We start from the raw sequence: 27,318 nt of genomic DNA on the forward strand, positions 1-27,318 counted from the left end.
ATTAAATGAATTAGCTTAGGAACATTCTGAATCTGTAATGTGGATTTTCAACAATCATTGGACAGCTGGGAAAATTGCAAAAGGTTTGATGGTTGGGGTGAAGGTTAAGTTTGTCTCAGTATTTAAGAGAAAGTCAGTAGGGAGATTGAGAGCTAAACCACTCTGTAGCTTGCTGTGCAACCTACATTACAAGTGTTAAAAACCTCTCTGCAAGTGAGCTTGCTTGGAGGATTTGTGTGAGGAGGAAGAGGAATAGGGCTGAACATTATTTTCTAATCTATGTGCAGGGCTGGAAGGGAGGAATTTGACAGGAGTCCCTCTGGAAGAATGCACCATCAAACACATCTTTCTCCCCACTGCTTCCTTTTGGGAAGGAATTACGAACTGTGAATCTCAAATTGAGGTAGGTATCAAATTTTGCAATGTAGGAAACTGCATGTGTTCCAGAGGGAGTATGCTTTTCTCTCTGCATGTTTATTGTATTACGATAATTTGGATGCATCCTTATTTATAGTGCTGTTGCAACACTCCTTCTGATGCTTTGTTCCTTTAATAGGCGATTGAGCTCCTTGTCTTGGCTCTGTGGATTCTGCTTAAGGCTGGGCATCGTGACACATGTGTCTATGTCGTTTATTGATTTGCCTCCAAAGAATCCATGCTGTCCTTACAGCCGAGACAACTCCAGAAAAGTCTTGTCTGTGAGAACAGTATGAGTTTACTGCAAAGTATTATAGCAAAGAAGATTTGTTGGGATATGGAGATAAAATATTCAAAGAGTGAGCAGAAGTAGAAAGCACTTAGTATGTTAAGACTTCAATGTGTTCAGTTACATATTTGCATGCACATCCTCAAATAACAGAGTCAGTCATGCTATTTAAGAGAAAAAAGTACCTATAAGGTGATGTGCCTCTCATGAATAGGCACAGGAGTTTGGGTAGAGGTCATATCAGAAGGGCACTAACAACAGAAACACGGTGTTTCTGTGAGAGTTGCTCAACACGTGTTCCACACACCTCCTGCAGCTAAACAGTAACTTCGGCTAGTGTGTTTGCCTGCTATTATTTGTAGTTACTGAAGCTGAAAATTGTCTTGCCCCTGAGTACTGTCCTAGGCTGAACCCCATGTGTGGTGACCCATGAAGTCTCCCTGTTGGTGAATGTGAGGGAAGAGGCAGCTCAAAAGTCAAGAAGTCTGTGAGTGCCATGACAGTGACAATATGGATTTATAGACTTGAAAGTCTTGTATATGTAGTTTAATTATTTTCTCAGCCTTTGCCCATATTAATTGGATGTGATTTGCTTAACAACAGATGCTTATATCTGCTGCATTTACTTGCATATGTGATTTTATTGGACATCTAGGTGTCTGCAGTCAGGGACATGAATATAAAGTGTATGCTTTCGTTAGTTAAAAAAATCTTATTTACATATTTACGACTTTTATATAAATACATGCAAAAATGCAAAATTTTTTTGTTATTCATTCTTCATGGAAGCATTTTTTATTCATAACATTTCAAATTTCATTTGCAACAGGCAGAGTAGCAATTTAAGTCTTCCATGTCATTGTCAAGAACTTTACAGTGCGTAGGTGCAGAACATCAAGAACTTTGCTGGGACTTTTGTGACTTGTGACTTCTGCTGCCAGAAGCTGTGTTTCCATGCTGGGGGACCTGCCCCTCTGTTGACTTGAAGGGCTGAGGCTGTTGGCAGGCTACCATGGGGAACTGCAGGACATCATCATATGGACCATTGGCTAAGCCCGTGGCTCTCGGAAACAAAAATTGTAGCTCAGGCACTTAGCTGTTTTCCTCATCCCTCATAGTGGCTCTGGCCTGGCAACTGCTATGCGCACAGACTGTTTGCCCTGTACATTTCTTTCCAGCAGGCAAAGCATGGTGTGCTTTTCATCATTGGCTGTAGATAGGTTGGATGCCACTGTTCTAGTCCCATCACCTCTTCAGGAGAGTTTTACTGTCCATGCCAGTTCCCAGAATCACGGAATTGTTAAGGTTGTAAAAGACCTCAAAAATCACCAAGTTCAACCTTAAGGTGCAGGACAGGAGGTTACCACAGCAGCTGTGTACTAAAGAAACAAAACTAAAAAGCATTAAGCTGCAAGATACAAATCATCCACTCTCCATCCCAGGTTTGCAGTTCCTCTTTATGCCTGTTTCAAGGAATCAGGTTACTGCCTTTGCTCTGCAGAATTTCAATTGGTGTCATTCACCCTCACTGTGTGGCCAAATTCCTGACACCCATCATAAAGTCCTCCTAGTGCATAGCCTATCGCAAGGCTAAATACTGAAATTGCCTCTGTTTTCCTTAATCTTCCTTTCCTATCCTTGACTCTCTCAATTACTCAGCCTAAAGGCTTTGTCATACCTTATCCTCACAGACTTTGCCTATATTTTTTTCAGAGGCTGCTGGTGCCTTATGTATCTTGACAAAAGGAATTCTCATCTCCCATCACTGCAGAGTGGCCAGGATTTACAGGCAAGTACAGGAAAACATGTTTTTAAGTAAAGATTAACTTCATTGTTGTGTCATGCAAGGTTGCAGCTCACTGAGAGGCTGCCATGTATCTGCACTTTTATTACACTATTCAGTTACTGTGTTAAGTATGAGAAATTCAGGGGGAAAAATGAATCATTTGTTTTCACAGTATTTTCCACTACAGTGAATTCTGGAATCTGCTAAGATAAGAGATTTGTGCAGAATTAACTGCTCAAATTTACTTAATGAGCATTCTTTTAAGTGTTGATGCTTTATTTTTGCTCTTTGCAGTGCTGGAGAATATGAAATTATCCCCAAATAACTACTATTTAAGCAGGCATAGGGATTTATATAAAGTAGAGTGTAGTGGACAAAAGGAGCCGTTACTCTTTAAGAGCTTCCATTTTGCATCTCTCAGGGTGGGATGTGTGTGTCAGTGCATGAAACTGTAGGTGCTTGTGTTCCAGTTTTTATGTTGCTGATCCTTAGGAACTGGCTGTTTTTTTAGAAGTGAAGACAGAAGGCACCAGCAATAACTAAAAGGGTTTCTAGGTTTAAAGTCTGGCTGGAAAGAAGCTGGTAGTGCGTAAAGAGGGTTAATGCAATGGGGCTGGTACTTGGTGTGTAGGATGTAGGACAGGATGCAGGAGGGACAAGATTAATATAACTGCAGTGAAACTGGCTGAAATTAAAGGAAACATAGCAGTACTCTTTATAGAGTGATAGTGATTGGATGAACTGCATATACCGAGTTGGTTACATACCACCATGTGACAGCTAATCATGCCTAACAATGGCTTCTGTTTGCTTATGGAGAAACACAATGGGTTTTTATTCTTTTGAATAAGAAAAGTTGCTGTTAGCCCCCTGACATGAAAATACTTCTGGTGGTACAAAGTTTGGGTCTTTGCTTCTGCGCTTTTGTTTGATCAGATGGAAAAGTGCTACTAGAGGTACACACACGCAGGGAAGGGCAGCTAACAGCACACAGATTGCCTGTACCCAAGGTGGATAAACTTTCTCCTCTTTCATGGGGAAGCCTTCCTGTGGAGACAAAAAAGCAAACAAAAGAAAGAATTGGTAGATACACTTACATTTGCATTTTCTTATACTGTTTTAGTAAGGATAGCAAAATTTTACTCTTGGTTAACAACAGTACTCAGTGGCCATGTCCTCTGTAAACCCTTCTTTTGAGTCTAAAGATGACTGTAAATGTTTTACACTATCAAAGGTTTATAGCTGTAATTGTGATGCATTGTTAGAGATACAGGGACAGCCCAAAGGGTTATCAAACCTTCACCCTCTCTTCATTAAACTCTATTTTTTCTTGTTTGTGTTCAAAGCTTTCCTGGTGTCAGCAATAACTGAGCGTGTTCTGTGTCAAATAGGGGAGATTTCTGTCAGAGATTTTGAGGGTATTATGATAAAATAATTTCTGCAAGTCTGGCTATGGTTTTTATTTGGGATGATAGGTACTTGATGGCATTTGGAGGAGATACTGCTGGTGTGTCATCCTCATACAGTTTAGGATCAGAATCAATCTTCAGGCCCCCCTACACAGCATGTATTTGAGAGGGATCCAAGAAGCTGCAGTTGTCATGAGACAGTGACACCCAGATCCAATATTCTCAGCATCAACATGTCTTTGTTGCTAAATTAACCAATAGTGTTCTCGGACCACTGCTCCCTCCCTGTCTGCCTGTCAAAAGTACACATTCATATATTTGTCAGGACCCCAGTGATACTGGTAGTTCTCACTGAAAAATGTTTTCATGCCTGACGTGTGTTATGCAGCTCTAAGGCTCTGCTCATGTGTTTGTTCTACCTCTGAACACCTGAACACCCTCTAGGTATGGAATGTCTGTGAACATTTCATTTCAACACTTCTCAGCATTACACATGACCCTAAGAAATACAAAGTATGTGGGATTCCTCAGGAGGAGACACGTTTTAGTATGTGCAACCTCTTTTCATGCTGGAGCCTTCTCATTCTGTGCACTACATCAGGCTGCATTCCATAGGTAAGCAGTAAATAGCAATGATTTTATAGGATTGCATAAGGGAGAAAAATGGATAATTTTTGCTTTTAAAAGAAGTTCTGAAAATACTTGGGAACATACATATTTAGGGTTCCAGGCTGCATAGCTTGGTGGCTTCTGCATCTGAAGAGTAACAAAGGCCGTGAAGACAATTAGCAGGAGCAGAGGGCTAATAAACCTCCATGTGATCTGCCAGTAGAGATTGAGTTTTCGACCAGTCATCCATTTCACATCTTTACTGAACCTTGTAAAAGAAGGCATGTTTATGATGATGTCAGACATAAAGTGGTAACAGTTTCCCTTTTTTATAATTTTCTGTAAGTTTTAAACACATGGTACAGCACCCTAAATCTCTTCTGTTTCATAAAATTCTTTAATAACTTACTACTAACTTGAGTAAATAATAATATCAATAAAGTAGGTCTTTATTGATCCCTACCAGAGATGAATGACGAGTTTACATTGTCAATTTACATTACCTGAGCACCTAGTCTAAGCTTTCTAGACACAAATAAATCATGATAATACTGCAGCAGTTCTGTAGACTATTCAAATATTTGAAATAAAAAGACAAAATTATAAGGAAAAAAGCACAGCATGTTAAGAGGAAGTGTGAATTAACCAGCATTGAATCAAATCATGTTAGGGACAGAATTACTGCAACCTGAGCTGCATTTCTGTCTTATGGGAAAAGAACGCCATCTGTTTCCAACGTACCTTTCAATTTTGTAGATGTACACAACTCCAATCACTTCAAAGAAGGCAACAACTAGCAGAGGCACTGAGCCTGCATATCTGTCAAAAATGTCAATCCAGTAACTCCCTGAACCCAGTGTAAAACACAGAGCAATGCAGAAGCTAATTAGACATATTATACCTGAAGAAAAGAAGATATCGTTGTTACTAGAATACTGAACTTGGTAAGTATATTTTTGTTCTAAATATTTTTGCTCTTGTTCTAGTAATTTTTATTCTCTCTCCCTCTGTGGAGGTACAGTGAGCTGTTTTTACCTTAGGGGAGCTAATATCCCTTCCCAAACTCAGTTTTCCCTTGTGTGTTGGCCAAGAGGCACCACTGTTGCAGGAGGAAAGCACTCCGGTGACTCAGAGCATCCTTCCGTTGTTATTCGATCAGAAAGCCTGGGCTGTGCTTTGTTGTTGCCCAATGCTCATTTTTGACTGATGTAGGGAGTTTCAAGTGCCCTCGTTTCCATGCAGCCATGGGCTCAGAGCACAGGCAGCTGGCACCTCGGAAGTGCAAGGACTCCCTGAATTTCTGCACTGTTTCCTCAGATTGCCCAAAGCTACAAAGATGTATGTCCCTTATGTCTCACTGTGTATGGTTTGGGTTTCAGCACAGTTCTGTATGGTCAATTCCCCTTTAGCAAGATTTAGATTTGGAGTAATTGTGCAAAAAAGTAGGAAGGAGGGAAAATGTTTCTGGACGTAGACAGGGGCTGGTCATCAATTTGTGAGTCCTTCTAATGTGTTACAAATTTCTGACTGAGATGGACTTTGGTTCAATTCTGTAAAAATTTGGTTCCAGACTTTTGTTTTTCTTTAATTTAAGGAAGTTCACAATTGGAAAATCAATTTCAAACCAATATGGTAACCTCATCAAGTTGTGAATAAATTTGTTTCCACTTAAGAAGTTGTAAAATGAAGGATATAATTTAGATGCCACAGGAAGACACTACAAACGGCCTGACAGCAATATTTCCCATAAGAATTTGAAAGGGCACATTGCAGCATCATTAAACCATTACATCAAACTTTCAGAAATTTTTCTAAACCAATTTTTCTGGACCAGTTTCACAGTAGGATCTCTCAGACTCTCATCAAGTCTGATTCTTAAGGAGTAGATTGGGTTCAGTAACAGCCTCTGGCTGAAAAGACTCCAATTTCGGTGCAAGAATAGGACTGCACACACTCATTCCTCCTTTTCCAAGTGGTAATTTTCTACTCTGGCAGTTCACGTTAAATATGAAACAATCTGTAGCATCATAAACCTGAATGAAATAGGGTGAATGACCTCTCCAACAGGTGTGACAGTATGGTAAGTTCATGTGCAGGTGGTTATGGCAGACCAGCTGATGTCACTGCATGCCTTAAAGTAATTTCTATTAGTGCCAAAGGCCTAAGGGAAGACAAGGCTCTTCCTGATGTCTACAACAGCTCAGGGTAACGACTCCAGGAAGAGCAGTTTAACAAGCTTTCTCACCCTGAAACAGTTAATTTGCAAACTTAAGAAAAAAATGGAAAAGGCAGTATGACAGTCACCTGACAGCTCTGTCATAACTGCTGCCTCATCTCTGTGCTTATCTTCTGCAAACACAATCCACTATCCTTACTTACACTGGGAGATTAAGTTAAATTAATATTACAAACTATTAATTTCTCTGTGATATTTATTAAGCACTTGGTAGTTTTAGTATGTATAAAGAAGCTACCTTCTTTGAACAAACCAAATACCTTACCAGATAATAGCTCTTTAGGTGTTGTTTTAGATACAATTTGAAGCTCTAGAAGAGGAGTGAAGACACCCTCGATGTTTCCAAACATCGAAGAAAGGCCCAAGCTGAACAACATTATGAAAAACAGGATGGCCCAGGCCTGGGAGCCTGGCATGAGAATGATAGCTTGAGTGAAAACAATGAACGCCAAGCCAGTTCCTGATACACTCTGCAGAATTCAAACAGATAAAAATAACCATTATAATGTCATTTCTCATGCATAAGTAATTATGGCACAGTTCTGTCCTTCTCTGGAGTCAAGGGTGCTGGTCAGCCTCTGTGCCAGCCAGCACTTGAGAAAATGGGCAGTGGAGAGTGTTTGTGGGGAATTTAAATTTTCTATTAAGAGGTGTGTAGGCAGTCATAGAGCAGAATTTTAGCTTGCACAGAGTAAAGCAGATCTGAGTGTTGTAATTGAAATAGCAGTTGTTTTGCCAATACCATCTGAAGTGTGTTTTCTAAATCTGTGATGTGATAGCTGCTGTAAAGAGATGTGAATAGGGATACAATTGCCACTCTAGCAGCAAGGGAATTGGTGAATTGTTGATCACAAAACCCCCAAGGCAGAATAAACTAGTAGGGAAAAAGCCAATTTCAAACAAATTTTTTTAATGTAGTCTCCCAAGGACAATGATATTAAAATTGAAAAATGCTAATGTTGCTACTATTTGGAAGTAAAAATTTTCAAACTATAAATCAGAAATGTGAGCTGCCACAAGTGAGACAAAACAAACTGATGCCAGGGCTGGAATGTCCTCCTTGGACTCCTCCATCGTGTAAGTAAAATAGCCTATTTCACCTTCACTGTGTGTTGAGGCCACTGTGCATTAGCACATTCTGACCTTGGCAGACAGCATCAGTGGAGAAAGTAAATGAGGCAGGACAAGTATGTATGGCCAGGCTTCATGAACGAAGATTTGGGAAGGGCTCTCCCCATGTGGGTGTGCCCTTCCAGCCTGCGCAGTGGATTTTTTAGGTGAGGCACAGCGTGCACAGAACTGTCCCCACCGTTTAAGTCCTAAGGTCCATTTGCCACGGCCGAGTGAGCTTGGACAGTGACAGTGAAGTCCTTGGGGGAATGTCACAGCACTCGGTACTCACTGGGGCTGACCCTGCTTAGTGTCCGAGATCTGATGGGATGGGATGGCAGGGAGGCATTGAACTGCCAGGGGACGGTCCCCACTGAGACTCGAACTCAGGTCCTTGGGATTCAGAGTCCAGAGTGCTCTCCTTTACACCACGGGACCGCCAGTAGGACAAGTAAACAGAGAAGAAACATCTGCGTGTAGTGGTGGGGGAAATGTTTTAAGAGGGTTGGAAAATAAGGAAAGGAAGAGGAGCATGATGTATTTTATTGGCAAACAGCATACATCTTAACAGATTTTTTTGATGGTTTCCTAATATAGATTAATAGGATATTCCCATTCAGCATCCTTTTTCTGAAATCTTTCATCTAGATATGTTCCCTTTGTTGTGCTTATTCCATATCAAAGTAGGACTGAATGTAGTGTCCATGGTAGGGTCCAGGTTGGGAGAACCCTTGTGGAGTAGTTTTACGGTAATTATGTGTGATTTTGCATGTCATAACAGACAGCTTGAAGTTCAAACTATCCTACAACAGTATTGTTATTTAGATGTTGAAAAATAGATTTTTTCAATGATTATGTATAATATAGTCATTACAAGTAGAGCAAAGTACAACACTTATGAGAAAAAGGAAGATACCAATCCTTCTACATTATTTTGTTTAAGGATTACCTGTTGAAAGCAGTTATGATACCTGATCAAGAAATTCTTGAAGGTCACAGCTCTTCAGTTTGAGTCCAGCAATTTTTTCTGGATACGATGAACTCAGGAAACTAATCCAGGATGTGTAGTTCTCTCGCATGATGCTTTCTTCTGGAAGATCAAATTCGTTGATGATACTGATAATGTTCCTGCCAGAGAAACCAACATATCATTGGTTTAAATGTTTGCAGATGATGTGGCTGGAAATGCTATGCTACATATCCAGATGTTACTCAGAAGTTGTGCTTACTTTCTGTGCTGCTATTTACAATGTAGAGGGAAATATTGGCAGCTTATATATAAAACAGGAAAAAATATTCAGACTATTTAATGTCTGCTCTCAAACTGTGAGTACTTTACACAGAGGGAGTCTCTAAAACATTTTTGTTTTATCAGGTCTCCAGATCATCTCTACTGCTTGTGTTTAGTAACTTAGTGAATCTGGTGGAATAGAAAAAGGGGTTGGTTTCTTACTACTTCTAATGCTAGCCTGAGATTGATATGTGAACCTTGATGCACTACTTGAAATGGATATATTTATGTGGTTATAATTATGTATTTATATGGTAATAATTTATCTTGCTTCTTACAAATGGTACTCCTGATCATTCTTGCCTCAGTGCCGCAATACTTTCTATTTTTACATTAGACTTCTCCATAAATGTTTTTCCTTTTCATTGAAAATAAATTCTCTAAATGTGTAATTTTCAAATAACAGAGTGTCTAGTTAGGCACAGTATAACATTGGGAACACAACTTTCTCACCTGTCCAAGCAGTCCCAGTATGCTGTGGTTGCTTTAAACCCCAAAACAGAAAAGACTGGGATGGAAGCGTAGAGGGATGTCATGCTGTTCACAATTGCTACTGTCACAGCATCCTTTTCACAGTCATTTCTAGAGATAGCATTCAAACAAATAAAGTAGCTAAAAAAGGCAGTATTTTATCTGTGATTTTCCTACTTATTTCTGCAAACATTTTGATTTTTTAGACTTTTCTCCCTTGTTTTCTGTTAGAAAATCTATTTGACCCGTCAAGGTCCTTTAGAAAAATTAAGATAATTTATAAATATCTCAGAGTTTTTTAAAATTTAAAAATATTACACATAATGCAGCAAGAATTTAGCCAGTTAATAAAGGTTATAGTTCTACTTACTTTGGTGGATTGTAGCTTGAGAATGCAATAAGCCCTCCAAAAGCCAAAGAGAGAGAGAAGAAAATCTGGGTAGCTGCATCAAGCCACACACGGGGATTTTTCAAAGTATTCAGCTGAAATAATTGGAAAAATGCATGTACTAGGCTGAAATTAAAATATCTTCTTCTCTTGCAGCTCTCAGAGCTCAACTCTTACTTCACTTCTGAAATTTTGAATTGTGTTGCCATCTAAATACTCTGAAAATAGAAATTGGTACTAAACAGATCAGTAAAACAGATGTTTTTGAGGACATCATTTAGGCTACTTAAATGTATACAGTGATCATAGAATCTTTTTAATTGTACACCTCTTCTGTCTGATGATAAAAATGTATTTCTAAATGTTGGGCATTAGGAACATGATAGGGACAATAGATTACATTTTTTCGCAATTTCTTTCTTTTTTTAAATTCACATACTTGGTAACCTACCATTAAAGAATACTATCATCTTAAAACTGTATCAAGAAATATTAAACCTTCATTGTTTTAAGACAGAGAGTGATTCCATAGCTTTTCAAATTCACTTAAAAATAATTTAATAAAAAATACTAAAAGCCCAAGCAGACAAGAAGAGAATATTCCTTCAAAACACTGTCTGAGATTCAGGGGGCTGTGAAAACAGCAATAAAAGATAAAGGAATGACATAGGAAATATAAGGAAAAAGAAAATGACAGAGCAAAACCTGAATTTTGATGTAAGGGCAAACAAAGTGACACAGAAAGCTTAATCAAAAAGCAATGATTGTTGGATTACAGAGAATGTTAAGCAGATTTAAATTGTGGCATTAAGGAATCATGCCATTGAAATCAGTCTAAAAGAAAGAAAACATAAGTAACGGGTAAAATTTGAATGTGGTCAATAATTATTAGTTTCCTGCAGAAAGTGGCATGTTATATTCATACCCTACCATGTGAAATACTTTCTGATCTGTTGTCAAGGAGGGGGAATAGAAACAAGTATTAGTTAAGAATGTTTTAAAAGCCAAATGGTTCAAAAGTAATACTGTGGCTGCAGAGTATTTCACTTTGGTTTACATCAGTCTGAATCCAGTCTGCATCCCAGTCATGAAGAATGACTTGTGTGTCTTCTGTGTCTGTGTGTCTGTGCTGATGATCTGAGTACTTGACTGGGAACATTTGTAGGAGTGGGAGGTAAGTATGTCAAAAGACCCAAGTGGTATTTGGGGTTTCTCTGCAGGTGGCCAGAGCTTGAAGAGCAAGAGTAATGGGCTCACATCAGTGAGGTTGGATGCACGCAAAGCCATTACTGCAGATGCTCTCCCCACGGGGAGGTCGGTGCTTTGACCCCACTGCAGAACTGGTGCAACCTTTTATCCAATACAACATAGCAAGCAGATATGTGTAACCATTCCTGGCTGAAGTGCTTCACCTTAGGCAAACGTTTTGAGAGGATTAATTTGAAAGATCATAACCAAACTCGCAAAGGCCAGAGTGCTCACTGGCAGGGCCTTGTGCAGGTGCAGATCTAGATTGCTATTGCAGTGCAAAAACTTGGCACTCACACATCTGTGTGGCCTTCACAGTTCAAGTAAGTGCTGCCAAGTCAGTTGTCAGTGCTGACAGATGCGACTCCTACAAGTCTGGCTCTGTGACTTGGGACTTTGGCAAAGGAGTCCGGAGATAGTTAGACTGGTGCAAGGTGCAATGCATTTATTGACTCTAAAAGATATTAATCAGCTCCCAAACTTGGAGAAATAGCAGACTGGCAAACAAGCCATGGCAATGTCATTATCTGCTCTTAAATTATTTAAAAGGTTATGTTATATTTTCAGTAATATGGTATACAGATTTTATAAGTGTATCTTCAGAAGAAAAAATGTGCTGATGCCAGAAACATGTGGATGAAGATATACAACCAGAATGTTCATGAATGAACACAGGAGTAATGAGGAAAGGAAGTATAATCACTCCCCTATGGCAGTAAGATGTTTGGATACTTGAACACATGAAACACAGACAAAAATTTTCGGGGGACCCTGTGATGTGTAAAAACAGCTAATGCTTTTCTCATAAGCAAGTGGCCAGCAAGTGATCCTGCACTTAAAGGCAGCAGTTCATTAAAACAGTACTTTTGTTCTCCTTAATACCAGGAACAGTATGGACAGCCCGGGTACCTTGAAAGAAGCTTTAAGTGTCCATGCACAGTAATATTTCATAACTGCAAAATAGAGGAAAAAGTTACAAATTGCCTCTGTGAAGAGAGGATTTGGTGCTCATGCTGCATTTTTCTTGGCCATTCTCACTGTTTGTTAAATAGCTACAGAGCTCTGGACACAGTCGTGAGTTGCCCAGCCAAGTTCTTGGAATTGGTCTTTGACAGAGAACTTCCAAATATTTACAGTCTCTAAAGGGCTTTCAAATGTGAAAGAGACTGAAGAAGGAGATATTTGTGTTCCTGAGCTGACACAGGTGTCCACTGAAGCTGAGCCATGCAGACTGTTGTTAATGCTTGATGGGATCTCTTTTCTGCTGCCTCTGGTTATTTATTTTTCCAAAAACCTTTCCAAAAGTCTGTTCCAGCTCCTGTGTTGCTTCATTTTTTATAATTTCTGCTTTCCCCTCAGGTGTCTGTGGGCATCACTTCAGTATCTTTTTTTTTCTTGGCAGCTTCATTTTCCACATAGCCAAGAATTTAGACACTGAGTAGATTGCTGGACTTTTTCACATCTGAAAGTCAATGAAAACAAATATTCATTATTTGTTCTAAAAGTTAGGGTCTTGAAAGTATGTCAGATGGCAAAAAGTCTATGTATTTCTGCACAGCTTGCCGCATTTTGAATCCATATGCATGCAGTTGTTATTTGAGAAATTTGTTAATGAGAACTGAAATACAAACTTGGAAAGTGAATAAACATAAACAGTGGTGGTTTGGGGGGAAAAAGAATTCATTTAAGTTATTATAATCTTAAAACTGGCTATGATGTAACTTTTAGCACTAGATTTTACCACAGATTTTCAAAAACACTGAGGTGTCACAGTTACCAGAAAGTGGATGTGGCAGCTATCAGAAACTACATTTTGTTGCTCTGTAAAGTTAGAAAAAAAGTTGTAAAATATTGTCTTCAATGAGTGGAGAATGTCAAAAGGGTTGATTTTATTTATTTTAAAAGCAAACTGAACAGGCAGTAGGTGAGCTAATTCTTACTTTATTTTTGCTAAAAATTTACAAACTTCCTGCAAAAAGACAGCAAAGGAAGAAAACAGCACACAATTAAGAAATAAGTTTTATATTTTTGTAAGGTAATGTGGTCTGGGTGAACCAGATAAATCTCTGCCAAAAAAACCCCAAAAAAACCCCCACAAACCAACAACACCCCTGTACAACTCATTTTGAGACATTCCTCATGGAGAAGCATAACAAGAAAAAGGCATGTGTTTATTGGTGGCAGGGGTGGGAATAGTTCCTGATGAAACAGGCTAACAGAAAAGAAAATACTGGTACTGCAGCTGGGGGAGGATCCTCCACAGTGGTTGGTAGGTTAGTTTAACAAAGCCATCTCTCTCTCAAACTAAAACTTTCTATGCAATGGCAACACCCGTAGCAGATATCGCTTACCAGGCTGTTACATCAGCTTTTCCATGTTTGTAGATAAGAATGTAGTTTCATCACTAGAACCATCTTCAGATGACTTTTCAAGGATGCCCCAGGATCTGCTTCCTCAAACCAGCTAACCATTAACTACAGGTTGACTGCAGACGGATTTCCACTCTGACTTCTGGCGCCAGTCTACAAATCCATCCAGCTCTTTTATGATGATCCACTCCTCCTCAGCACTGCAATACTTAAAGCTTTGGAAATATACACAAATCTACTTTCTGCATTAAAGTTCAGTGTGCAATGATCCTAAATCCCAAACATGCCTGACCTCTTGCAGAGAAACCCAAAAGCCAGGCCAAATCCTGTCTGGCTGTGTTACCTAACCTGTTTGCTTGCCTAACACGTTGCACCAAGCTTTTATTGTCCTGTCAGCCCTACAAAGATGTGAGTGTATGTCCTGGTCTCTTGTAATAACCGAGGTTGTCCTTGAGCTCTGGCAGCTGTTAGATGGCTGTGCCACTGGGCTTGCAGAGGGAGGGATAAAGAGATGTCTCATTTGAGCTTCTCTCGCTGTCATCCCTTTCCAGCCTGGCATGTAATGTATCTCCAGGCTACTTGGCTTAATGTTTTCCTTAATGTCTGTGTTCTTCTTGTAGGAAAAGAAGGGAGAAAACCCAGTGTTCTGTGGTTGGAAGCACTGCTGTGGCTGTGGAACCAGTGTATGCTCTGAGACCATCTATCAGTGGGTGCTGCTTTTCCTCCTCTGCACTCACCACTTTATGGAGCTTTTTAGCACAAAGGCAGAGCTGTGAGGAGCCTACAGTTGACAGCAACCACTCAGTGGGACGGCTTGACTTTGCATTTGAGAATGCCACTACGGACAGTGTGAAAAGGTCCTTCTGAAATGACCAGCATATGGGAGGAATCTGGGACTCCTGTCCCTTTGAGAAGATGAGGAAAGAATGGGAGAGGGGTTCTTCTTCAGAAGTTCTGTCTTTTAGGAACAGCTATGAGGGAGGGGAGCAAAATGCAGTTAAGGCGAAACATGTATAGAGAAAATTACTTTCAACCTTTAAAAAAATCACTTTGCAGTGTAATTCCTTGTGAATCCTTAAAAGATTAAAGTTGTAATTTCTCTAGCATTGGCAGGGAAATCTCATCTTTACTGTGCTTGTGAAGTTTACTTACACATTCAAGGCTGAGGTATCCATAACATAGTTTTCCAGCATTTTCTGATATGCTTACTATTGAACTGTTAAATACTTTGATGCTTTTTTCCCTTCCAAAGTATTTTAAAATACTAAATCAATTTTTCTCAGAATAAAAGAGCCTAGCTGAGCTCTTGGATAGAGAGCTAGATCAGGAGTTGCTGGAAAATGAGTATACAATGTGAAATCTCAGGGGGAGAAATAGGCAGCAATACTTACATTAGGGGTGAAGAGGTAAGCCAGACCGTCTGTGGCTCCTGGTAGAGTGAGCCCTTGAATAAGGAATATAGTCAGGACCAGGTAAGGAAATATTGCTGTTACATAAATTGCCTAAAGTAAGAAAGTCAGAAGATAGACAGTTACTGGCAATAACTTCAATAAACCCTATTTAAGTTATTGCAACATATAATCCTAATAATATTTGATAAAACAGCTACAGATGAACATTGCCATCTTTAAAAGAAGCATGGTGTGCTTTTGAATGGTATATTTCTAACAAAATTACTCTTAAAACTGTGTGAGAAGAGACCAATGGGGCAGAAGCATTTGCAATGGAAAAAGAGAGAAGCATCATTTTAAGCCACCTGTACTGCTGTTCTTGCTGTGTTGGACAATGGTGCATGTGGGATAAATGAGGAAGGCTTTCCTTGGTGGTAAAAAATCAGTATCTGGAAAGCAAGATGCAAAGTGTGGGATAATGCACTTTCTATACCTTTCCCGTAGTTTCAATTCCTCGGATGGTGCAGAGGTAGACAATTGCCCAACAAGTTGCTAAGCACAAAATGAGCCACCACTGTAATGTGCCACTCTCGGTGATATCAGGTGTTATGTTCAAAGTTTTTCTGTACCAAAAGTAATTTACTGCAGTGCTTTCATAGCATTCTTTATTGAACCCTGAAAAATAAAATGGTGTGAAGTGTTAGAATAAATTGTGAGCTGTCAAATCAAATTCAGGGGTCAACTTTCTGCGCTGTCTGTATTGAGCAGCAAGACCAACTCTGTCTCATCAGTCTAAGACTGTGAGACTTACATGAGATCTTCACCAGAATATCCCCAGCATTTCTACAGGAGATAACTTTCTAAATAGAAACAACGTTGGACTCAGTGCAATATAAAATATAAACTAACTGCAGTGGAGACTATGACATTTTTAGCTTTATGTCTACAAGTTGGTGGAGCCATAACAAACTTCAGGCTCCTGAGGATACACCACCTAAGGCCAGGATCCCCTGGCTACATCAGGTCCCTGTAATGGGGAAAGACACAGGCGCTGGCCACTTTGGTTTATGTTTCCAGGACAGGAACCTAGCAGGAACGTCAGGTACCTGTACCCAGGAGAGTGAACATTTCCCCAGCCAGGCTTTCTGCCTGAAGAAAAAGAACCTGGGAACATGATATACATCACAACCTGTGCTCATCCCTCTGCCTATGTGCAACCTAAATCCCTGAGGAGGAGGTTGACAGAGGATCTCCAGGGAAACCACTAACCTGCTGTCTTTATCTGGAAACCTGGGTTCCCTGGGTTCTGCAGTCCCTGCCATTGCTCCTAGCCAGACTTGGGTATGTTCTGAGGGCACTCAATGCATTTCTAAAAGCTGAGGTTACGCAGTGTGGAGCCATCAGAGGCAGCACTGATAGCTGCCCCATAACCAGAAGGTCCAGCACACACCAAGCCTGGGGCAGTCCATGTTCAGCTGAGCTTGGTGGATGGCAACAGCTGCTACTTCTCAGTTAGGAAGCAGCATCTTGGAGAGATCATTGCCATTGTGATGGAGAAGTGCCATCTTGACACTGCTATTGAAAAACCTGTCCTTAAAGGATTTCTTCATTATTTTCAAAACATGCTAAATTAAAAATGCAGGAGTTTGTATACCAAATACTGATTAAATAGTTGATCTCCAAAGCATATCTGGAAAACATCTGAACCTGAGAAATAAAAGAATCATTTCTTAAGGCCCAAATAATTTTCTGTACTTCTATAAGAAAGATGAGTGATGTCTTATTGACTTCCTACTCTAGAACAGTCCTGTGGTCTTCAAAATAAAGTTGACTTCTCCTATGTTTTGTCTCTTCACTTAGCCTCTTAATCAGATTATGGTTCTTTCTATGCCCTGGGACTTGTTTTCTCTCAAACTCTGAGCAGAAAAGAAAGCTGAAAAATAGTTATAAAGACTTCAGAGGAGTCCTTGTTATCCTTCATAGGTTGTGTCCTTTCTTTCTTTCTTTCTTTCTTTCTTTCTTTCTTTCTTTCTTTCTTTCTTTCTTTCTTTCTTTCTTTCTTTCTTTCTTTCTTTCTTTCTTTCTTTCTTTCTTTCTTTCTTTCTTTCTTTCTTTCTTTCTTTCTTTCTTTCTTTCTTTCTTTCTTTCTTTCTTTCTTTCTTTCTTTCTTCTTTCCTTCTTTCCTTCTTTCTTTTCTTTCTCCCTCTGCCTCTCTCTCTTTCTTTCTCTCTCTCAAAAACACTGTTATTTTGCTTCCCATTTTAAAATGGAGCCAAATGGCTCATGGAATTTCTGGGTTTTGTTTTTTCTGTGAGGATGATAAATTTGAGTAGGCCATTGTGACTCTTGGACCTTTTTAACTTGAAATTAAACAAGGACTTGTGCACAACTCAACGCCAAATCAAGTGTGGTTTCTCAGGGTCTCTTGTTGAGCCCAGACTGATGTTTGTGACCCTCCTTTCACTAATAGTGATTATGGTATTGTAGTTACCTGTTCTGTTTTCATTTAGAGGACAAACACTCCAAGGAAGAGGTTCTTGGAAGGAGTTTATGAAATACCACATCACCCAGGTTAAAACAGTGTTGTAGTATAAGCTCACCAGAACTGACACCACCCATGAACCAACACCTGCAGAAAGCACAAGATTTCAGCTTAGAAAAGCTTTGGAAAAAGTTATCAGTCAGTCACAGTACTAGTCTTGGAAGCTCCCATTTCCTATTGTTTCAAGATTTTCTTGTCCATCCTCCCTGCCCTGCACCATAATTTTCCCATGAAAGATGGGCATTTATGCCAAGTTCACCAATCCTGCTCCAAGAATGCTGACACTCTCTTACTTGTGTAGAAGATTAGGATTAAAATCTCTGCTCTAGTACATAATACCTTGTTTTCTTCAACACAGGACAACTTTAACAGCAGAGACCAAAAGAGCATAATGGCATAAACCAAAAGAGAGTGAAGTTTTACAGCATGCTGTGACTGCATGAGGCCACTCTTTTGTCCCAAATCATGCACATATACCCTAAATTGGTAACTGTTTTGTTCCTTTGATAGAGAGGGAAGAATATCAACACCACAGTTTCTGCTTGCTTGCATTTTTACAAAGGGAGTATGGACATGCCTAATCGAAGGAGATGGGTTTAGCTGAAAGCACCACCCTGCTGTTTGGTATTTCTTCCTGATTGCCATTGGTTCCTAGATAATTCCTCCCACCCACCCCTTCTCCTGCCACACGTGCCCACAGTGGCTGTCAGTGCCAAGCCCATTTCAGGCACCTGCCTAATGCAGAGCATGATCAAGCAGGGCTGGCTGGAGCATCCAAGCGTTTCTCCTTGCCCTGCAGGCACCGGAGTGCTGTCTCAAATACCCAGCAGAGTCAATGCTTCAGCCCTCATGGTGACTGTTCCTAATCCCTTCTGCAGCCTAATAGTGCATGCAGGACATGAGATGTGTTTTTTCAGAGTATATTCAATAAATAGAAAAGAATTGCCAGTACAGCACTATACACCAGTCTGATACACACAGCCAGGTTAATATCCCTTCAGTAACCCCACCGTGTCCCCCTCTTGTGGAGGGGAGCTCTAGACTCATTAGGAGGTGCCAGGATCCCCTTCCTGGTTTCATGTCTGTCTGTCCTCCCTTCAGTCCCACTGTTCATGGACACAGAAGACTGGCTTCTGGAAGGGCTGTGAGGGAGGAGCAAGAAGCACTGTGGGCAGGCAGTCCTTGTGTGAGCACCAAGATATGGTAGGGGCAGGACAGCATTGGCTAGCAGAGTTTGTGTTCATTATGCTCCCAACAGCAAAGATTATGAGGTTTGCACTTTAGGCTCCTGTGTGCCTAGAGGAATACCTACTGAGAGCAATATAGAATTACAGAGCCATAGAATTGTTTGCGTTGGAAGGGACATCAGGTCCAACCTCTGTGCCATGGGCAGGGACACCTTCAACTAGACCAGGTTGCTCAGAGCCTTATCCAACCTGACCTTGAATATTTCCAGGGAACCACCCCTCTCTGGGCCATTTGTTCCAGTATCTCACCACTTTCATTGTAAAACATTTCTCTTTAATCCTAACACTCGTTTCTTTTTGTATCCTAAAAAGCATCAGGCATAGGTGTGTAAAAAGTGAGTGCTGGGTAGGAGCTCATCTGCAATTCCTTGAGCTGGGCCCAAAGAGACTTACCTACACCTCCCAGGTAAGGAGAGATGGTGTTCCAGGCACCAATGCTGCCTTTCCTCAGGCACTGTCCTAGGGCCAGTTCAAGATACAACAGTGGGATTCCTTCGAAGAGAAGAGCGATGAAGTATGGGATCAGGAAAGCCCCTGAAAACACAATTAAGTGCAATTAAGTCACATAATTATCTGCACATCCCTGAAATCACTGTTTGTTAATTAATCTGCTTTATGAACCTAACAAAGTCCTTGTAGGATATATTGGGAGAGGTGTAACTTCTAGGGACATCTGTCAAATGACATCTGCTACTGGTAGTTTTATTGGTGAAGATGGAGGAGGAAGGACTGGGATGCTTAGGGTTACAGGACATTTTGCCTCAGGCATTGCTACAGTCCATTATAAGTAGCCTCACTATTTAATCGAAGACCCTTTCTTTTAAGCATCCTCTTTTGTCCCCATTCTCATACAGCAGAAGGATTTGTCTGTCCCCTACACCCTCTGATTTCTCCTCAGTGCACTGGCTCACTTCCTTTCCTAAATCTCTCAGGCATGGTCTCCTCCACCCTCTGCTGCTGAAGCACGATTTTGTGCTGGATACCCCTAAGAGACCAGGTTGCTTTATTGCATGAAGTTCTGCTCACAGCACAGAGCTTCTGGCTAAAGAAAAACTGAAAGCAAGGCTAAAGTTTTTCTTTGAAACATGGGAACAATGAAACCCGATTTCTTCCCAATTTGTGTCCTTTACGTCTTTCCTGTTTTTCTCACAGCATCTCCCTTGGGCCAGAAGCAGCACATGCTGTTGGTTGCCTGTGGGAAGGGACTAGCCCTGCCAGCAGCCTGGCTAGTTCCTGCTAAACTGTGTGAAATTCCTCATTTCCCCCACCTTCCCTCAGAAGGAACCTGGGTTTGGGTCTCCCTTCTTTTGCACAGATACTGATTTTTTATGAGACCAGGAGAAGTTTCATCAGTAGGTTTATACTACCTGCCTGAATGTCCAATTAAATTGAGATGTAATAAATTGAAGTTTATTGGCATGACCAACAGCTACTGTGACCATGAAGTCTCTTTCCTCCAGGGAAACAGACAGAAGTCCTCCACCAACCAGCATGTACTGATTCTGAGCTCCTCATTGCTTTGTCAATAAACCTGTGCCTTGTTATATGATTCCTACTTTGCCTCCAAATCTCGTTTCTGGGTCTGCTCAGCTCTGCTCTTCCAGCTCTGGAAACTTTCTCCTCTCCTTCCAGGCTGGCAGGGAGAGCAGCCTCGCTTATCCCCATCTGACAGAGCTGAACAGAGTAGCTCTGCTCTGTGCTTAGTCTTCAGCCCTGTGAGGGAGGTGGGGAATGCACAAGGATTCTTGGTCTCCACCTGGAATGGTGCCTGGATTCTGCAATCACTGGCTATTTAGAAAGGCTGGGCAGATAAATCTAATCACTTGGACTAGTGTCATATTGCAATAACTTTGCTACCTATTGCTATGTGCTGCAATAAAAACATGCAACACCCAGAGAAGGTGTGGTGTTGAATGGTTTAGCCTTTTATCAGTAATACATAGGAACAAAAATCAGCAAAGCTTTTCACAAAGGAGCACTGTTCTTAAGTTGCCAAAGGTGGAAATAAATGTCTCGCCTTATGATCTGAATTCTTAAGATGTTTTTCACTGCTAAAAAGCAGATTTGAAAAAGAAGTCTCCAGTTAATTCCCAGTATGTTAAATCCTTGTCTGGATCCTTGAAACTCCTGCTCAGTAGTCCTTGTGCTTGGAGGAAGCTCTAAGGTGCCTGTCATAAATCGCCTTCCTCCAAGAGAGAGATTTACAGTGGGTGTTAAGGACCACAGTAATTTGTTTATTTTTAAGTGTTTTGCCACCTGATGGAATCTCACCTGGAGATACCTACCAAAGCTCCCTTGTAAAAATGAAGGAATTTGGTGGTCCCTTCTATAAGAACTCAGTATCTTCAAACCTGCTGCAGCATCCCTCTCCACAGCACCCCTGAGGGTGCCCACCCAGCCCTCCTGAAAGCACAATGCCTTGGACTGTCTCCTGGGAAGAGCAAAATATTCAGGCAAGTGACTGGAGCACTGCAGTACGGAGCACTCTACTTCTTCATCTGCCTGCCTGCTCATACCCCAGCTTGGGGCAGTCACTGTCTCACTGCAATCTATACAATGCTGAGCCCTTGCTAGCAGAGCGCTCCATAAGAGACCAACCTATCTCCCATATCATATCTCCTGGGAAATAACTGTGTAATAATTAGTGCAAACTACCCTCTGTTATCTCTCTCCCCTTTTCAGTTTGCTAGTTGTGCCACTGACAGCAGAGTGTGTTTAGACATTCTGCTGATAAAAGCCTGTTTACTTTGTGCTGGATTGTGTGTATTTCCAGACATATTTACAGCATGGCAAAACATAATGTCACACTTGGAAAGAAGATAGTGGTTTTCCATGAGAACAATATAAAAAAATCTTCTATCTGCAAATATGAAAATATGGCAGAAAATTGGGTTAAGAAGAAATAGTTTATGAAGCTAATCTTTCTCAAACGTAATTAAATGGCTCGTAGTGTAAAATTAAGTTTTTAGTTATTCATTCCATTGCATTTCATTTTTAGGCAAAAAGAAAGCAGTCAGAAAGAGAATAGGCAGTCTGTTGAAGCCCTTGAAGCTTCCTCTTTTCCACAATAAAACGCCTCACCTATAGAAAAACATTAACACAAATGTATCAGATATGGAATAGTGAATGGGAACCCTCTAGCACTGTATAGTCAAGGGCTCTGTTCAGTAGATAGAAGAGGATGTGCCAGAAGGCAAAATTTAAGTGCCTTTTTTAAAAAAATGCAATGAGAAATCTAACCATGGAAAAGGCAAGCAGAAAATGCAAGAACCAGAATGAAGCAGCAAACTGATACCTAACAACCTACACACAGCAGGTATCACAAACCAGAGCATTTAAACACAGGCACAGCAAAACCCCATCAGCACCCATATAAGGTGTAGCACAGACACAGCAGAAATCCTGTAGATTTGGCTTCCATGAGCCATGGGAAAAGGAAACTGTAGCAGAAACAACCACAAAACACTGGTAGCAAATTATCCTGTATCTGGACATTTTAGATATATTTATATCTAGATATTCTAGATCTATATGTTCTATAATGAAAGGATAATAAATTACTTAGGAAGCAAACTGAGGGTGGGGGGGGAAATTTCTTTTAAAAAAATAAAAAGATTTAGTTTCAGTAACTTTTTCCTCTCAAAAAATGAATTAGGAAAATGGTAGTGATGTAGCATTTTTAAGTACTTTAAAAGTCTGAAAAAATGCCCATAAAAATCAAAAGTATGGCCAGAGCATGATTTAGTTGCATCACTGAGGCATGACCTGGGAAAATTTTAGTCTACATCATTCCTTATGTCAGAAAGACATAAAGCAAGTGACAAAATTCATAAAGGAGGTAGATACATGCAGCACTGAGAAAAGGTCAAGAGGAAAATAAAACAAAAAAGCCTGTTCAAAATCTATAAGAATTAAAAGTTACTTTGGAAGGTGATCCTGCACAAGGATACCACAAAGCTGTGGAACAATCCCAGTGCCCGTGAGAAGGCACAGAAAGCCTTCAAGAGCTTTTACAAGTCAAATACCGCACATGCTGGTAAGATGGTTTCATTAACAACAGAGCCCCAAGGGACAAGGAGCACCAGTGTGTAACATCATCGCTGAAGAACCGCCAGAGGGGAGGTACCTCCGTAGTCACAGCAGGAGAAAAGAAAGGACCTGGTGCACTTGAGGTTCACTGAGGGTTTTTAAACCTGACCCCTTGTTTGCAATGCATAGGGAAGTCAGGTCAGAAAAGCAACTGCTCAATCTTATTCAGCAAACTGACACTCAAAAGGTGTAATCTTTGTTATGTCACCGGCACATGACACAGTGGGTGGGAAGTGCATGACCTGTTGGGCAGCCTCTGGGCAGCTGCTGGTGCACCACATGACAGAATGATCAGGATGCTCAGGAAGGAGCACAGTCTGAAGCTGGCTCACAGCAACCAGCAAAACAGAGTAAAACAACCAAACTGGGTTTGTCACTTCTTAGAAAGAGAGACCAGCAGACCTGTCTAGTGGAGATGTAAAGCAGTTTGTAGAATCAGCCTGGTGACTTCCAAGTCTACATGTACCAAGACCAGCAGAAATCAATGAGTCTCAGTGAGACACAGAGAAGAAAACCCAGTAGATTTGCTTGATGTTGAGATAATAACAAAGACCTCTAAATCTTGGAGAAAAACTTGGAGGAACCAATCCATGTGTTTGATTTTGCATATTAGCAGCAGTGCTTGTGGATCAACTTGCAGAAGAAGGGCAAGTGACTTGAAATGATGATCTAAAGACACAACAGCATTTGAAAGGCAAGAACATGCATAGAAATAGATAGAGATTTAGGAGTAGAAAAAATAATTGTAATAAACAGAAATGGCCTGGAAAGTGGCAAAATAGTAATTTCAAAGGAAATGGATCTCTAGAGTTCAAAAAACTCAGAAAGCACATCTCAGTGTGATAGAGTGGAACAAGCATTCAGAGGTCACCCTCACTGATTCTGTTGGTGCATAGGAGGAATGGCAATGGGTACACTTTTCCAAAAGACTGAGGATTTAATGGCAAGATACCTGTGATGATTTATGTTTCAGCAACAAGAAATTGCAATAGGTGGCAACTACTTGTTCAGATACAGAGAAAAAGCTGTTAGCTGTAGAAAGGGAACTGTCAGACCTGTCCCACTTTCTCTGTGGGAATTCAGCTAAGCAGTGTAGTAGTCAACATGGCAAGAATTCACATCAAGACATCTGGTAGGAAAAAGGAGCAACTTAATCACACTTGCCCCTCTCTCCAGAAAATAGTACTAAATGACCTTTTTTATGTCTCCTGCACATGCCTCAATCCAGATGAAAGTATGAGCTACTATAAAAGTCATATTTGTGCAGTGTATTTATGTGGCACTGATTTTGACTTACTGGCCACATTGTAGATCTTACAGTCTCTGAAATTTGGCAGGATTCAATGTGCCATGTAAATTACTGTATCTCCTTGAGTAACACTGTAAGAGCTAAAGCCATGCCCAGAAAACCAAGGGGGCAATACCCATTTCAAACAATGATGTGTAACACCCATAGATCAGCTTATAAAATAACCTTGGTGATCTTCCCTATGAAATACTCATGACTGAAGGATGCAAGCAAGCAGCACTCACATACAAGCATGCATCAACCTGAGCTGTAAAAGGCGATCAAATATAACAAATTATGAAAGGATCAACTCCAAATGTCACAGCTTTTCACCAAGGACTTGACAGAACACAGCAACAATCCAGAAAATGAAGTTAGTTGCTTGCTGTAACACAATTTTTCTGTCAGAGAGTGAACTGTTCTGCTCTTCCCAACATACTATATTTGTTTGGTTTTGTTTGTTTTTTACACTATCTTCCAGGTATACATGTTGTTCCTCTTAGGTTTTGTTTTCCTTCTGAGGACAGAGTGATCCAGGCATGTTGCAGCAAGTTGTAGTTCAAGTTTGAGCAAAAGGTCAGGTAGGGTTACGAAAGTCTGTAAATGGTTGTCCCAGAAGTAAACAGTTCTCCCTTTTTAGCATGACTGTAGTGTTTATGTGTATTTATTTTCCTAGGAAGACGCTGTATTTTATATTAATGATACTACTTTTTAGCCATCTTGTAGGCTCAGGCACTATGTACATTTTTAATGCCTGTGGGTTGGGCAAGCATATACTACAAAAATCAAAAGTAAACCACTGCAGTCAGTTCCAGCTACAACTGGTTTGGTTTTTCTTAAGTGTACTCAGATGACTGTGTGTGTACACATGCAGATATATGACTTGTTAGTGTCTCAGTTTTAAGTGACAAACTATATACTGGCCCATTTAGACACTTCTTTTCAATCCCAGTTGCCTGGGAACATTTGTGTTTGCCTCCACTGACTGAGGCAAACAACCTTCATACCCATTAGTCATGAAAAGTAAATAACTAACTTAACTCAGGCAATAAATCCAAACAATCAGTAACAGCAGCAGGTGATAAATGTCAGCAAAACTGATATTATATTAGATCCGAGTTACTGAGTAACACTAATGTGCGATGAATCAGGTCCAGAGGTCTGATGGGAACAGCTGACATGAGACAAATACACAGGCTCTTATTTTCATCTCTTGTTTTTTAAAAGATGTAGAGATGAGGAAAAGTACATTGCCTAACTCAGAAATACTTGGATATCACCTGAATCAGCTGTGAAAATGTACCTCAGAAGCTATTCAGCCTTCGAGCATGTCTATGCCATATTCATACCAGGTTTCACTGCACTTGTGACTGTGCTGGAGGCACAAATCCATGGCACCTCTCAGGGCTCCCAGTTAACTATGATGCCGCTGTTCTCTCCCATGTTCACATCTTCAGATGCACACAAACAGGATTTATGCTCCAGTACTCCTGAAAATCTGCTGGGCTCTTGCACCTGAGTTGCTCCCTTTCAAAAATACAACCCCTAATCACATCACTGCCTTAAATTAACAAAAGAAAAATGCAACTCCCTTATGCACTGGTGTAAACTCAACAGCTCTGTCTTCTCAATGATCTTCATGACTCACTCAACTTTTCCAAAGCCAGCTCTCTGGAATAAATTGTTCACAAACCCCACCGCACTTTGTCCATCCTGTTATTGAGCCCTTTATTGAAGCCCAGTGACCAAACACCAGCCACATATCCATACATTGACCTTAATTCACCACTGTCTTGTGCCACTGTTTGTGGTGAGGCAAAGTAGCTGTTTGCCATTACCAAGTCTGACAGCTGTTTTAAACTGCTTTTTCACTGCCAGCATCACTATTCACAGAGCAAAGGAGCAACTCAGCCTTTGCTCCTGCAGCATTTTCCTATTTTCATTATCTTTAAACCTGCTCTAGCCCCTGTAATTTTTGTCCCTAGCAGTTCCTGTGGGAAATACGAGAGATCTAGGGCTGGATACACAAGCAAACAGACTTTCTGAGTGCTGTTCAGTCCATAAGATGGGTCAGCAGGGGTCTCCTCGCAGTCAGTCTCATGCTTCTCCTGGGGTGGTGAAGTTTGTAGGGCAGGAATTCAGAGGACCCCAGAGGGGGGGATGGATGGGAGAGATCAAACCTTACTAGCAGATGAGCATTGCTGTCTTCTGAAGTGAGGCTGGGATCTGAAGGTGTTGAAAAAGTTGGCCAAAGCTTCTCCCCCACCTCCAGCACGGAGAAGCTACCACTGCTGCTTCATGAGGAGGTGTGAGAGCCTTTTAATGGTCAGTGGAACAATATTTCATCTTAATCCAGATTTGCACAAAACTCTGAGGCACAAATTTCATGAAGCCTCACACACAGTTGGTGGCCCCTGAAGCAGCTCCGTGTAATGAGATGTACAGAGGAGCTGCATCTTGCTATGGCCCTGCCTGTGAGTTTCAAACCTTCCACTGAGTGCTTTGTGTTAATCATTCATTACATTACAAAGATATCACATTACGTTAGCTTTGTTAGGTTATTTCTTAATACTGAATGGTTTTTCCCTTGCTTTCAAAGACAGAAAGGCCACCTGAGATGCTGTAGAATATTTGACTTACAGCCCCTGCTCCATAAGAGCATTTTCCTTGCAGGTCTTCTGTTGTATCTGCTATGGGATGTCTCTCTAAAGGTCTTTAACGTGTCTCATTAGTGCAAGTATCATTAACTGAAATGACCTTTTTTCTAGTCTTTCCCATGGACGAATGCAGAAACCATGTGCACCTGTGGCTTTCTACCCACCCAGTTATGGCACTTCTCTGAGGGAATCTCACTGGGTTTCACATCTTGTAAACAAATAATGGAAACTATCAAGTCTTCTGGGAGGAATCTAACCTACCATGTCTTGTATTTTCTTTTTTGTATTTGTGTAATTGTAACTTTCAGCTGTTACATATTCAAGGTCAAAAAGCTCCCTTCCACCAAAATAATTTCCATTATGATAAACATAACTTTTCATTTTCAATTTCATTACCTAAATAAATAGAATTCTTAATTTGTTTCTTGTTCCAGAGCCCTTGAATAATTGTTGGGGCTTCTCTGCATTTTGTCTCATTTTT

General features: G+C 40.6%; 1 protein-coding gene and 1 long non-coding RNA gene across 4 annotated transcripts in view; one reads left to right on the forward strand and one right to left on the reverse strand.

Annotated features, from left to right (window-relative positions):
- On the forward strand, positions 1-17,072 carry LOC139671168 (uncharacterized). Of its 2 annotated transcripts, XR_011697681.1 has the most exons (6): positions 1-83; positions 288-403; positions 2,420-2,495; positions 4,346-4,516; positions 5,267-5,454; positions 14,244-17,072. It is a non-coding gene; the product is annotated as an uncharacterized lncRNA (long non-coding RNA). The 2 variants fall into 2 exon arrangements; XR_011697680.1 differs by lacking the exon at positions 1-83 and having other exon boundaries at positions 101-403.
- LOC139671166 (sodium-dependent neutral amino acid transporter B(0)AT3-like) overlaps positions 1,358-27,318 on the reverse strand; it is a 27,334-nt gene continuing 1,373 nt past the window's right edge. Inside the window, exons 2-12 of one of the 2 annotated variants that reach the window (XM_071553556.1) lie at positions 19,197-19,337; positions 17,506-17,643; positions 15,508-15,689; positions 15,015-15,125; positions 9,989-10,101; positions 9,601-9,729; positions 8,828-8,984; positions 7,012-7,216; positions 5,252-5,411; positions 4,616-4,778; positions 1,359-3,539 (exon numbers count right to left, since the gene is read on the reverse strand). In XM_071553556.1, coding sequence (XP_071409657.1) covers positions 3,327-3,539; positions 4,616-4,778; positions 5,252-5,411; positions 7,012-7,216; positions 8,828-8,984; positions 9,601-9,729; positions 9,989-10,101; positions 15,015-15,125; positions 15,508-15,689; positions 17,506-17,643; positions 19,197-19,337 — 1,712 coding nt within the window. In that variant the 3' untranslated portion in view covers positions 1,359-3,326. Of the gene's footprint in view, positions 3,540-4,615; positions 4,779-5,251; positions 5,412-7,011; positions 7,217-8,827; positions 8,985-9,600; positions 9,730-9,988; positions 10,102-15,014; positions 15,126-15,507; positions 15,690-17,505; positions 17,644-19,196; positions 19,338-27,318 lie in introns of both variants that reach the window. The other variant, XM_071553557.1, reaches the window with a different exon arrangement.

The sequence above is a fragment of the Pithys albifrons genome, chromosome 4, assembly GCF_047495875.1.
Source record: "Pithys albifrons albifrons isolate INPA30051 chromosome 4, PitAlb_v1, whole genome shotgun sequence".
Taxonomy (NCBI): domain Eukaryota; kingdom Metazoa; phylum Chordata; class Aves; order Passeriformes; family Thamnophilidae; genus Pithys; species Pithys albifrons.